This window comes from Amphiprion ocellaris, chromosome 7 (genome assembly GCF_022539595.1).
Source record: "Amphiprion ocellaris isolate individual 3 ecotype Okinawa chromosome 7, ASM2253959v1, whole genome shotgun sequence".
In the NCBI taxonomy this organism is placed as follows: Eukaryota; Metazoa; Chordata; class Actinopteri; family Pomacentridae; genus Amphiprion; species Amphiprion ocellaris.
This window is the reverse complement of record NC_072772.1, coordinates 32,703,371-32,715,746: the sequence shown is the minus strand read 5'-3', so window position 1 is coordinate 32,715,746 and position 12,376 is coordinate 32,703,371. Positions and strand designations below refer to the sequence as shown.

The 12,376-nt window shown below is 34.6% G+C and overlaps 1 protein-coding gene across 2 annotated transcripts in view; it reads right to left on the bottom strand.

The window, feature by feature from the left end:
* Nucleotides 1-12,376, bottom strand: part of prx (periaxin) — a 46,775-nt gene that overhangs the window by 19,549 nt on the left and 14,850 nt on the right. For both annotated transcript variants that reach the window (XM_055011914.1, XM_023292171.3), the window contains exons 2-5: nucleotides 11,462-11,517; nucleotides 6,545-6,649; nucleotides 3,051-3,176; nucleotides 1,319-1,478 (exon numbers count right to left, since the gene is read on the bottom strand). In XM_055011914.1, the coding sequence (XP_054867889.1) occupies nucleotides 1,319-1,478; nucleotides 3,051-3,080 (190 nt within the window). In that variant the 5' untranslated portion in view covers nucleotides 3,081-3,176; nucleotides 6,545-6,649; nucleotides 11,462-11,517. The remainder of the gene's footprint in view (nucleotides 1-1,318; nucleotides 1,479-3,050; nucleotides 3,177-6,544; nucleotides 6,650-11,461; nucleotides 11,518-12,376) is intronic.

Below are 12,376 nucleotides of genomic sequence, written 5' to 3'. Positions count from 1 at the left end.
AGTGCCACAAAAAATGATGAACTTCTGTACTATTTTAAAACTGTAAAAACAACAAACATCTGTAAAATAATGACATTTATTATCTAATTCAAATACTGTAAAACACTCTAAGTTTATGGTCACACATTGTACAAAAGCAGAAATACAAAATCTTTATGTGGATGTTACATAGATTTTAGCTTTTTTTTTAAGTCAACATATAAATTATTATTATTACTTGATATTATAACAGAATATCTGTGAAATAATGACATTTGTTGTCTGATTCAAATACTGTAGAACACTGCAGGTTTATGGTCAGACATTGTACAAAAGCAAATTACTATTTCTATCTCAGAATGGTTGAATGGTTTTTGATGTGGAAATTATATAGAGTTTAGCTATATTTTTTAAAGTCGACATATACATAACACCCTTTTTTGTGATTTTACGTGACATTGCAACAGAACGTGTAAAATAAAAATTAAAAATAAGTTACCATATTTCATTCCCAAACAAAACATTTTTTCTTTTAAAATTTTTGAAATTCTCTGTTTTTTAAAGGGTTGGGCTCTAATAGATGGTGTCAGTTTGGTAGTTTTTTTTAAAGATTAAACTGAAATGTTCAATAACCAATGACACAGTCAGGCTAATCAGTGGGATAACTGAAAATTGGTGCCACATTTTGTCTTTGTCAGTAGATTCTTTTCACAGCAGATACACTACCATTCAAAAGTTTGGGGTCACTTAGAAATGCATTTTTGAAAGAAAAGCAGTTTTTTCATTGAAGATAACATTAAATTAATCACAAATCCAGTGTAGACATTGTTAATGTGGTAAATGACTATTGTAGCTGGAAACAGCTGATTTTTAATGGAATATCTCCATAGAGGTACAGAGGAACATTTCCAGCAACCATCACTCCTGTGTTCTAATGCTACATTGTGTTAGCTAATGGTGTTGAAAGGCTCATTGATGATTAGAAAACCCTTGTGCAATTATGTTAGCACATGAATAAAAGTGTGAGTTTTCATGGAAATTGACATGAAATTGTCTTGGTGGTCCCAAACCTTTGAACAGTAGTGTGTTTTGACAATTTTTAGACCCATATTAAAGTCTGTCAAAGTCACTCCCACCTTTCATGAATGTAATTCTTGGGAATTAATTTCTTACATTTTATTCTGTAGCGTTGAAAATGGTTTCTAGTATCCAAACAACCAAGTATCTTGATGAACAAAACATCGACACTGGTTGGAAACTAAAGACACCACAGCTCAGTAGCGACCATGTACATGCTGTCATTTAATTCCCTGTTAGCATACATGCTAACTGCAGGTACCTTGCTGCAGACTGAGGTGTTTAGCAGCCGGAGAGTCTTTGAGGACGTCTTTGACAAAGATCCCACGTTCTCCTCCACCAGTCACACTGTAGCCGCTGGCTCCAGCCTCGGCCTCCGTCTCCACCACGATCTCCACCGACTTCGAAGCTTCCGCCGCACTCTGGGACGCACAAACACGCACAACTTTTAATATCACTGCCGAGATACCAGAGCATTTCATGTCATATTTGCTGTTAATAATTCTGGTTAGTTTCCTATCAGGCTGAGTTATGAAAATAGCAGCAGCAACAGGATAGTCGATGGTGAAACCGAAAAAATGTAAACTTTAAAGATTCATTTTTAATTAATAAGTTCTCTGATCTTGTTACTCTAATTAGTTTTAATTTAGTTGGTTGCATTATGTTTTACAGTTCCTATAGAAAAGTATTCAAGTTTTTCCCTTTAATTGCTTTTCAATAACATATTTTTGTCATTTTAATTGGGCTTTTTGACTATTTCATGCCAAAGTGAAACAGATCTCTACAAAGTAATGTCAATTAATTAAACATATCATATATAAAATATGCATAAGTATTCACCCTGTTTAAGTCAGTATTTAGTCTGTAGGAGGTGTTTTCACTTTGACATGAAAGAGTCTTTACCTATAAATTCTTGTCCAAAAAGTCAAATCTAACAGACCACGATTCCCCTTTTATTGCTTTTCAACACTGAATCATTCCCATTTTATACCTTTTTTCTGACAAGAATTTACCAAAAAGGACTCTTTCATGTCAAAGTGAAAACTGACTTCTACAAAGTAATGTTAATTAATTAAAATATAAAATAAGCAACAGCATAAGTATTCATCCTGTTTGAGTCTGTATTTAGTAGGCCTGGTGGAGGTTTTTCACTTTGACAAGAAAGAGTCTTTACTTGCAAATTCTTGTCCTAAAAGCCATATTTATTTCACCATGATTCCCCTTTTATTTGGTTTTCAACACTGAATCATTGACAGTTTTTTATGTGGTTTTTGACAATAACTTACAAAAAGACTCTTTAATGTCAAAGTGAAAACGGATTTCTTAAAGGTAATGTCAAATAATTACAAATTTCATGTAAAACAAGCAATTGCATGAGTAGTCACACTCTCTAAGTCAGTATTTAGTAGGTCTGTTTTTACTTTGACATGAAAGAGTCTTTATTTGTAAATTCTAATCCAAACAGCCACATTTAATTGTCCATGATTTAGGGCTAAAAAGGTATAAAAGAGGAAAACTTCCAGAAGAAGTGAATATGTTCTGTAGGTATTGTAGTTTGTCTTTCCACTAAGTTTAAACCATCACCTATAAACTACAGACAGCAGCTCACATAACAAGACAAATCTTTCACTTTTTACCTTTTTTGTGCAGATTTAAAGTTGTTTTAGAGGCACAAGGGCACCAATGCTGTTCTATAACTTGTTCTTCTTGCTCGACTGAGTGCAAAATCTACTGTATGGTTATTTGTCACCTCACACTTCACTTCTGAATCCATTTTATCCATTAAGCTGTCAAGGAGGAAAGGTCATCCTATTCTTGGACTACAGTCAGTGTTTCCAGAGACCGACCAAAGAAAAAAACACTGACTGAGAAAGGAAAAAGTGATTTTGTGTTCAAGTGTGCATCTTCTGTTGTATCCACGGTTTAAGGTGAATAATCAGAGGAGACACTGGGATCTGTAGTGGCTGAAATAATAAAGATTTCACTTTACTTACCGTCTGTTCGTCTGTTGGCTCTGAGTCCATCTCTGGTTGGGCCAGTTGGCACGTCGACTCTCTTAGATGACTTCTTTTCTTACTCAACACCTGCTTCAGCTCTGCATGAAGCTTCTCCTTCTGTACCTGCAGGAAACACAAATATACCACAAGGTGAGGCGGTCTGCAGCATAAGAGGGCATCATGACGCCATAAAAAAGACAGAAAAGCACCAGCAAAATAACCAGTCATGGGTGGAAAAAGTGCAGTATAAATCTCAATTCTTAATCATGCATAGGAAAGGTCCATCTTAGAGTATTAGAATTATTAATGGAATAAATGATAGTAAAAGAGGTTACAGTAAATGAACTCTCTGTAAAAAATAAATTATTTCATTGATTAATACTACTAATATAATAATAATAATAATAATAATAATAATAATAATAATAATAATAATAATAATAATAATAATAATAATAATAATAATAATAATAATAATAATAATAATATATATATAATAATTTATTTATATATATATATATATATATATATATATATATATATATATAAATAAAATTGTTATATTTTTTATATTTAAATTTTTTAGATTTTTTCAACCAACAGTTGGTACATGTACTGTAAACTGTTTTACTAATCAACAGCGAGTACTTTTTTAAAATTATTTTGCTGTTTTTATTTAAATGTTGTTATTGGTTTGTATTATTTTCATTATATGTTTGTTTTTATCCTGAAATGGCCACAATTACACAACACTGATGGCAGCTCTAATTTATTTATTTATATTATTGAATAATTTTTAAAAAATGTTACTTTCCTTGTTCTAAAACAATAATCAAAGGAAGAGTTTGGTTTGGTTGAAACAACGCTTGGAACGCTGGAAGCTGCATTTGTGTGCAGCTGATATTATTACAGCGTTAAATCAGTAATTTAAATGAAATATGGATTTGAATAAACAATACATGAATGTGATTAGAATATTCATTTGGAAGGGTAATATTCTTTTATTTAATACATTTAAAAAAAAGCAAACTACAAGATAAGATTAAACTTTTAATCCCGAAGTGCCAGATATTGCTCAGAAAAAAACAAAAATATTACAATATAAGCGATGCAGTGACTATAAAGTAAGAAAAACAACAAGATATAATTACAAAAATTAATATACATTTAATAAGCCAAAATAAGGCGAAAATAGAAAAGTAAAAAGTAATGCGGACAGTTTTACTGAGGCAATATTACACATGATAATGAAACATTGCACCTGACAAATTTGATAAAATTAAACTTAAATATTGCACTTAACACATTAATGTCATAACAAATGTGTTATTTGATAATTACAGAAGGCATAAAGCTAAACTTGTCAGTTTTCAACATGATGTTACATTTGAAAGCTCCATAAAATCTATCTAGAAAATGTATTTAATATGTAAAATGTACAATATTCAACCATGCAATCCAAACTATCACATTATTAATCTTATAATGAAGTCATGTTGTTTGTCTTTTTACTGTTAGCAGCTATTACTGTAGCTTTAGCTTGCATTCTTCCCGTTAGCGACACAAACATATGAAGCCTGCAGGCGTCGCTGCATCACGACAACTAACGGCCATTTTGTCCCACAAACTAAAGCTGCTAACGTTCTACTTTTCATCCCTGAATGAGGCAAACAGTGTTTACATCAGTCTTAACACCTGCAGCTGGTTTCAGATCTGCCACATTCACACGTTTTTTTTGTTGTCCAGTCACCTGCTGCTGCATGAAAAGGCCTCGACTGATGTTTGTGCTGATGTTGGAGAACTGAAAGCTTGTTTATGTGGCTGACAATGACCTCAGCAGATCAGGCCTCCACTATTGTCATCCGGTTTGTATGGACGCGCTGGTCCAGTGCTGATTTCTCCTCTCTGAATGTGTTCAAATAACAATGTAGCTCGTAAAAATGTCAACATTTTCTGCAGCTCCGAGAGTCCTGAGGTCAGTTTCCCTCCTCTCTCTGGATAAAGTTAGTCACAATGGAAGCGTACATGAGGATAATCCACATTATTATGAAACTACTGCAAATTATTAATCAGGTTAGATGCTGTTGTCACTATGCAGATCAAAAAAAATGTGACGTTCGCTTAGCTTAGCATGAAAACTGGAAAATGAAGGCAACGGCTCGCATCACTCAAGCCGAATTTGATAAAATCCACCCATTAGCATGTCCAAAATGTGCCATGTTATGGGCTTAAAGTGCATAAAACTCAAGTTTAAGCTCAGGCGAGTTCATATTTAATGGATGGATACAGTTTAAGTGTGATATTAATCATGTAATTGATCAGGAATAGATGAAAAACAAAGGCATGTTTCTCAAAACTGCACTGTTTTTAATATTATCATTTTACTGCACTTTTATCATCAACCTCTATGCATTTCTCCCAGTTAAAGGGTTTAGTATACTGGATTTTGTAACGTATAGAGGTGAGGTTGTGGATTAATCACCTCATCCTCCCTTACAAGCCTGTAGCAAAACCTTTAGTGGGCGTTAAAAATGCAAAAAAAAAGCCAGTGTGTGGTTGCTTTGTCTGGGCTACTGTAGAAACATGGTGATGCAGCATGGCAGTTTGTAAATATAAAGGGCTTTTTCAAAGGTGATGCAAACATAATTCTTATTTTCAGGTGATTATACACTAATGACAACAAAATTATGAATATTTTATTCAATTTCTGCTGATAGATCCCCCTAAATCTAAACCTAAAAATTCTTCAGCAGCAGTTTATATGAAATGAATCTACTTTTTCGAAGTAGAACAGCTCAGATTGACGTTGATACCATTAATTCTGCAGGTGTTTTGTCTAAAACTGAAATATTGAACCTCCTGGTGATGCTGGAGGAGAAGTTAATGGATCACCACGAGTCTGTAGGTTTCAGTGGTTGTTAAGGTATTTCAGTCTGGACTGGTTTAAGAAAAGATAAATTTTATGTTACAGAAGCTGGATACAGATGAGACATCAAGGAAGCAGGACAAAAAACACAAAAGTACAATAAGACTGAAAACATACACATGGATATGTACAGATATGATGGATAAAGTACTCAGTTGAAGGACACAAAAGGGGGATTATTGGTTGATATTAACTTTCATTACTCTGACACAGCTAGTGTGGCTAAAATGGAAAATAATTAAGTGGATTTCAAATAAAACCAAGCAAAATGTGCACCTGAAGAGAGCATATTACAGTTTGGGTTTTTTGGAGCCTTTAACATTTCTACTTCAAAAATGACTCTTAAAATTTACACTTTTAATGCAGAAAATGCGAATAATGATCATTTTCCTGTAAAACGTCTCAAACGTTGGACTTCCATGTTTTGTCTTTTTTTCTTCTCGACATTCTGCAGATTGTTCTTCCAAACTCCTCCATCCAGACTCGCTAACCTCGCTGGAGATGTGTTGTGTGAATGCTTCCTGCAGCTGTATTTGTGTATCTGTGTGTGTTTTGTGAGTCTCACCACTCTCTCTGGACTCTCCTGCTCGTCGGCGGCGCTGCTGTGAGGGTTTCTGTGCAGGGCGGAGGGGGATCTGCTAGACGGAGGCGACCGCCTTTTATCTTTTACCTGCACACAGAACAGGAGGCTCATTGGGCTGCAGTGTTGGGTGTAGTTTCACCCTTTAACTCACCCTTAAACTCACCTTAGTTCAGGTTCCACATTCAGCCCAGTTTGATCTCAAGTGACCAGTAAACTCACAGCATAACAGCCTAGAAATAACAACAACTACAAATGTTTCCCCTTTGTTTTAGGGGAAAAAGTATCTTTTGAAAATGTTCACATTTAAGGAATTATCTTTTCACAGAACATCATGAACAACCTGAACAAATTCAACAACACTGTGTCTCACTTTATCATTTACACATTACAACTTACACACCACAGTGTGTCTACAAAAGGAACAAAACATTTAGTCACAGGTATCTGGAACTGAATGATGTAGTATTTTACTTAATGATCAAAATTACAAAAGTCAGAAAAAAAGACAAAAAACAAAAACAAGACAAAGTATTACAAAAATGAGACGCAAAATGACAAAAATGAGGCAAACAACACAAAACAAATCAAAAAAGAGAAAAAAGTTAGACAAAAAAGTTAGAAAGTGACAAAAAATGAACAAAAAAATGAGACAAAAATTACACAAATGACACAAACAAGACAAAAAATGACAAAAAGAAACAAAACAACACAAAAGTGAGACAAAAAATAAAACAAAACAACAAAAATGACACACAAAACAACGAATAAAGCAAAACAAAATGGCAAAAAACACAAGGGAGACAAAAGAAAACACAAAATGACAAAAACATGAGACAAAAATGACAAAAAACCAAGACAATACATTACAAAAACGAGACACAAAACAACAAAAAATGAGACAAACGACACAAAACAAAAAAATAGATAAAAAAGTTACAAAGCAACAAATAAATTGACAAAAACGAGACAAAAAATTACACAAAAAGAAACAAAATGACAAAAATAAGACAAAAAACACAAGCGAGACAAAAAGGAAACACGACAAAAAACATGAGACAACAAAAGTCAGACAAAAAAAGACAAAAAACAAGACAAAATATTACAAAAATGAGACACAAAATGACAAAAGAACAAAGAGCAATATAGTGTTTTGCCACTGTCCACAAATTATTTAACATTAGTTACATTAGTACACATTACAATAGTTTTACAGATTAGTTTTTTACATTTTCTCAGTGTCTTTCAGCAGCTACTGAGATGTTTTTTTGCGTCTCAACCTTCTGCTGCTCTGGTGAAGCTGCTCGGCTGAGGAAACTAGCTGGTTAATCTCCTGGCTGCATATGTACAGTACAGCGTGCAGCTCAGTAAACCTCCTCTGCATGAATAAAACACGACGGAGGAGCTGCAGACTCGTTGCACTCGGAGCTTCTTGTGCTCCGTACGCTGATGGAGCTTCCGCTAGCATCCACTTAACATGTGGATGTTCTCATCACACGCTGCTGGATTAAATATGAATCAGGTATTGATCACAAACTGAACTGTCAAACCGCTGAAGGGCTGCGAAAAATAGACGTTATTTCTGAGGAACCTGGACCTGCTTAATGTCCTCAGATGACCGACGCTCCGGTTTCTAGTTTTAAGAGTTTCTTCTTCATCTTGTTTGAGTTTCTTGCTGGAGCTGGGAGAGAAGCTGAAGGAGAAAATTAAACATTTTTCTCCCTCGGTGAATATGGGTTTCCATAAATGAAATTATAAATTAAACTCTCACTGACCTACTTTATTTCATTTCACCTGATTATAATCCACCAGAACTTATTTCTATTATCACGGCTGACTTTAATTTGTAGTGAATTTGATTCCACCAACCATAACAGATCTTTTTTCTCTCTTTTATTTAGGTTCTTTTACTTCTTTCCTCCTTTCTGAAGGAAACTCTTGGCATTCTCTGGATGAGCTTCATGAGGTAGTGACCTGAAATGATTCTCCAACAGTCTTGAAGGAGTTCCAGAGATGCTGAGCACTTTTGCCTTCACTCTGTGGTTCATCTCATCCCAAACCATGTGGATTGGGTTTAGGTCAGGTGACTGTGGAGGTCATCTGATGCAGCTCATTGAGAGAATGCCAAGAGTGTGCAAAGCAGTAATCAAAGGACAAATCTAAAATATAAAACATGTTTTGACTTATTTCACACTTTTATGCTTACTACGTAGTTCCTTATGTGTTCATTCATAGTTTTGATGCCTTCAGTGAGAATCTAAAATGTAAATATTCATAAAAATAAAGAAAAACCATTAAATGAGAAGGTGTGTCCAAACTGGCTCTTTTTTCTACTCGTTTCATGAACTTTTTTATAAATAAATCTGTAAAAACATAATGTAACTGCAAATTTGTACCTCAAACTGTACACTTGAGGCCTAAGATAATAAGATATGCAATAACTTTACACTTTTGCACTTAGATGCTAAACTGCATTTTGTTGCCTTGTTCTCTGTGCATTTGCAAATCTGATTATTCCTTCCTGTTTAATAAAGTTAATATGCTTTGTCAACTGAATTCTCTCCTATCATATCACTCACTGTGTGGAAATAATCTAAACACACACTTTCACAGGCAGTAAATATTAAAGCCTGAATGATAAACCATCCTGTTTATGAGGTGCATCAAAAATAACACACAACTCTCCTCATAAAAGTGTAATAATGTCCTAAATGTGCAATACATGTGTGCCTTAACGTCATCAGTAAAACACTGCTGCTGTGCTTCATAACCAGCATCTGTCCACACTCGTTTCAGTCACCAAACTGCGATCACATAAAGAGTCGCTCCGCTGAGTTAAAGTGTTATTACTGTATGAACACTGGTGTGGAAAAGAAACTGGAAGCCGCTGACTTTTAGAACAGATTTGAATGAGCAAATATTGCATTTTCTATCCGCCCAAAGAAATAAAGAAAAAGATCATAAAGTCAAACAAATGATACTGTGCAATAATCCTGCGTCCACCAGGACTGCAGCCCTCTTCTATATGACATTATTACTGTTATTTTTATTGTTATACTGTATTTAGACTTTTTAATAATCATTTTTATTGTACCAGCACCAGCTGTTTTTTCTTGGCCTGATTTTGCACCTTATTTCTTCTTTTTCCTTACTTTTCAACATGTGTGAGCTATTGGATACCTTGAAGTTCTCCAAGTGGATTGAATAAAGTATCTATCTAGAGTTTCTTTGTTAAATACCAGCATAATTTTGTGCCTTATTTCTTCCACCTGCACGATTTGGATGTTATTTTACAGATTATTCTCCTCATTTTTCTTAAATGTAGCATGTGTGAGCTGCTGGATACTTTGAATTTCCCCAAAACTAAATTCAATCCATCCCTCCATCCATCCATCCTTCCATCCATCCATCCATCCATCCATCCATCCATCCATCATCAACCATTATCATCCATCCAATATCATCCATCCATCCATCCATCCATCCATCCATCCATCCATCCATCCATCCATCCATCCATCCATCCATCCATCCATCATCACCATTCATCCATCCATCAATCATTATCAATCCAATATCATCCATCCATCATCCATCCATCATTATCCATCCAATATCATCCATCCATCCATCATTATCCAGCCAATATCATCCATCCATCATCCATCCATCGATCATTATCCATCCAATATCATCCATCCATCCATCCATCCATCCATCCATCCAACACCATTCATCCATCCATCATCCATCATCATTATCCATCCAATATCATTCATCCATCATCCATCCATCATTATTATCCATCCAAAATCATTCATCCATCCATTATCATCCATCCATCGATCCATCCATCATCCATCCATCCATCCATCCATCCATCCGTCCATTTGTCCATCCATCATCCATCCATCCATCCATCCATCCATTATTATCCATCCAATATCATCCATCCATCCATCCATCGGTCCAACCATCCATCCATCCATCCATACATCCATCCATCCCCATTCATAAAACTGGCATTTTGTTGTCACTTGTGTGATTTAAATAAATAAAAAACAGGATCAGTCACATGAAACATTTTTTCTCATAAAGTGCCACTGACTGGCACCATACTGCCAATCAGCCAGTTAGGGTGAAAAATAAAGGTTTCATGGTTGGCGGAAAAATGGTATAAACTGAAATATTGAATTTTTTTGACTAAAGTTGCACCATCATATAACCGGTTTGCATTATTCTATCAAAGCAAAGTTGTGCCATTGAAGACCACATGTACATATCAATGCATCTGCAAAGTTTCAGGACTCCAGCTACATTATTTTTGAAATTATGCATCTTTAACCATCAATCCACAGATTGGTGCCAAGAAATCGACATGACCCCACCTTCTTTAATAGTTCTAACTCAATAACTAATGCTACATATGAGCCCAGATTTTACACATGGTCAACTCAATCAATATTCAACATTTAAAAAAAACAATCAAATTGAAGATGGGGCCTTCGATGAATTAAGGTGGAATGACCCAACTTCATATCAATAAAATATGAATCAAGAGTTCCAGAGCAGCTGCCAGTGACTAGAACCTCCTTAAGAAGTGACAAATTGAACTTTTCTTCTACAAACCTCTGAAATTTAGGCTCCTATGTTCTCCAGATAACTCTGTAAGGCTTTCAGAATCAATGAATTTGGTGAGGAGAAATCATCTACAAATGGCGTAGATTCATGCAAATTAGTCCAAGATTGATAGCGAGCAACTGAAGCAAGAAAAAGTCTCCAAGAAGCCTAAGTTTCATCCCAGGATCTGCCAGCAACTCTAGCAGCTGTTGGTGTTGAATATCTTTCTTGCTAATTTGGGTGTCGTGGCAGCTTGTTGCATATTTGTTTTGTTTTACTTACGGCTGGATCTCTGCTCTGGTTGAAAACATGGCTGTCCTCTTGGTCTCTGTCAGAGTCTGAAACGCACAAAGAAACATTCAATTATTATGGTTATCATAAGAAATTAATGCTTTTCTGTTCAGACGTCAGTAAAGTGTTGCTCATTCTTCCAGTCTTTGTCAAACAACGTAAAAGAATGAAAGTGGGAATCCAGTTCCTGAATTTGCTTCTCTGATCTTCCTGCAGATGAAAGTCCATAAACAGGAGTAAATAAATCCGTCCAGTAACTTCAAGTTCCTTTAAACAGGAGAAAATAGACCGAAATAGGAAAGGAAATTTATTGTGCTGCAAGAGCTTTGATGGATTTGTGTGTTCGCTTTCATATATTTTCTATTGTTTAGTCTGTCAGTGTTTTAATAAGGCATCACATTTAATAACTTCTAGAGAAAAAGGAGGCAGAAAATATCCAGGGATTGATATGACATTTAAAAATCTGTGTTCAGAATTAGTTTATTCAAGTACATAACAATAAATAAATAAATTTCAAAAGAATATAATATAAAATCAGTGTTTTCTTTATCATTAAAAACACAGTTCTGAGACATTCTGAGACACTAACTGATACAAATATTTACCTGAAGTTCAGAAAAGCCTTTATTGGCAAAGTGAGTTCCAGTACTAAATGTTAAGGTACAGAAATAAAATTAAATAAAATTAAATAAAATTCAATTAAAATCTAGCAGTGTGGTACCTGTATTCTAATTACCCAGCTGGAACAATTAGATTTTTCATAAATAATCAACTTAAATACTAAATTCAAATGAAGTTAATTTATTGAATTGGTTTGAAACTGATAATTTTTCTTCATGTATCCTCTACTTAACCAAATTTTTAAATATGTTTGCCAACTTAAAAACTTGTGTTTGTAATTATGCT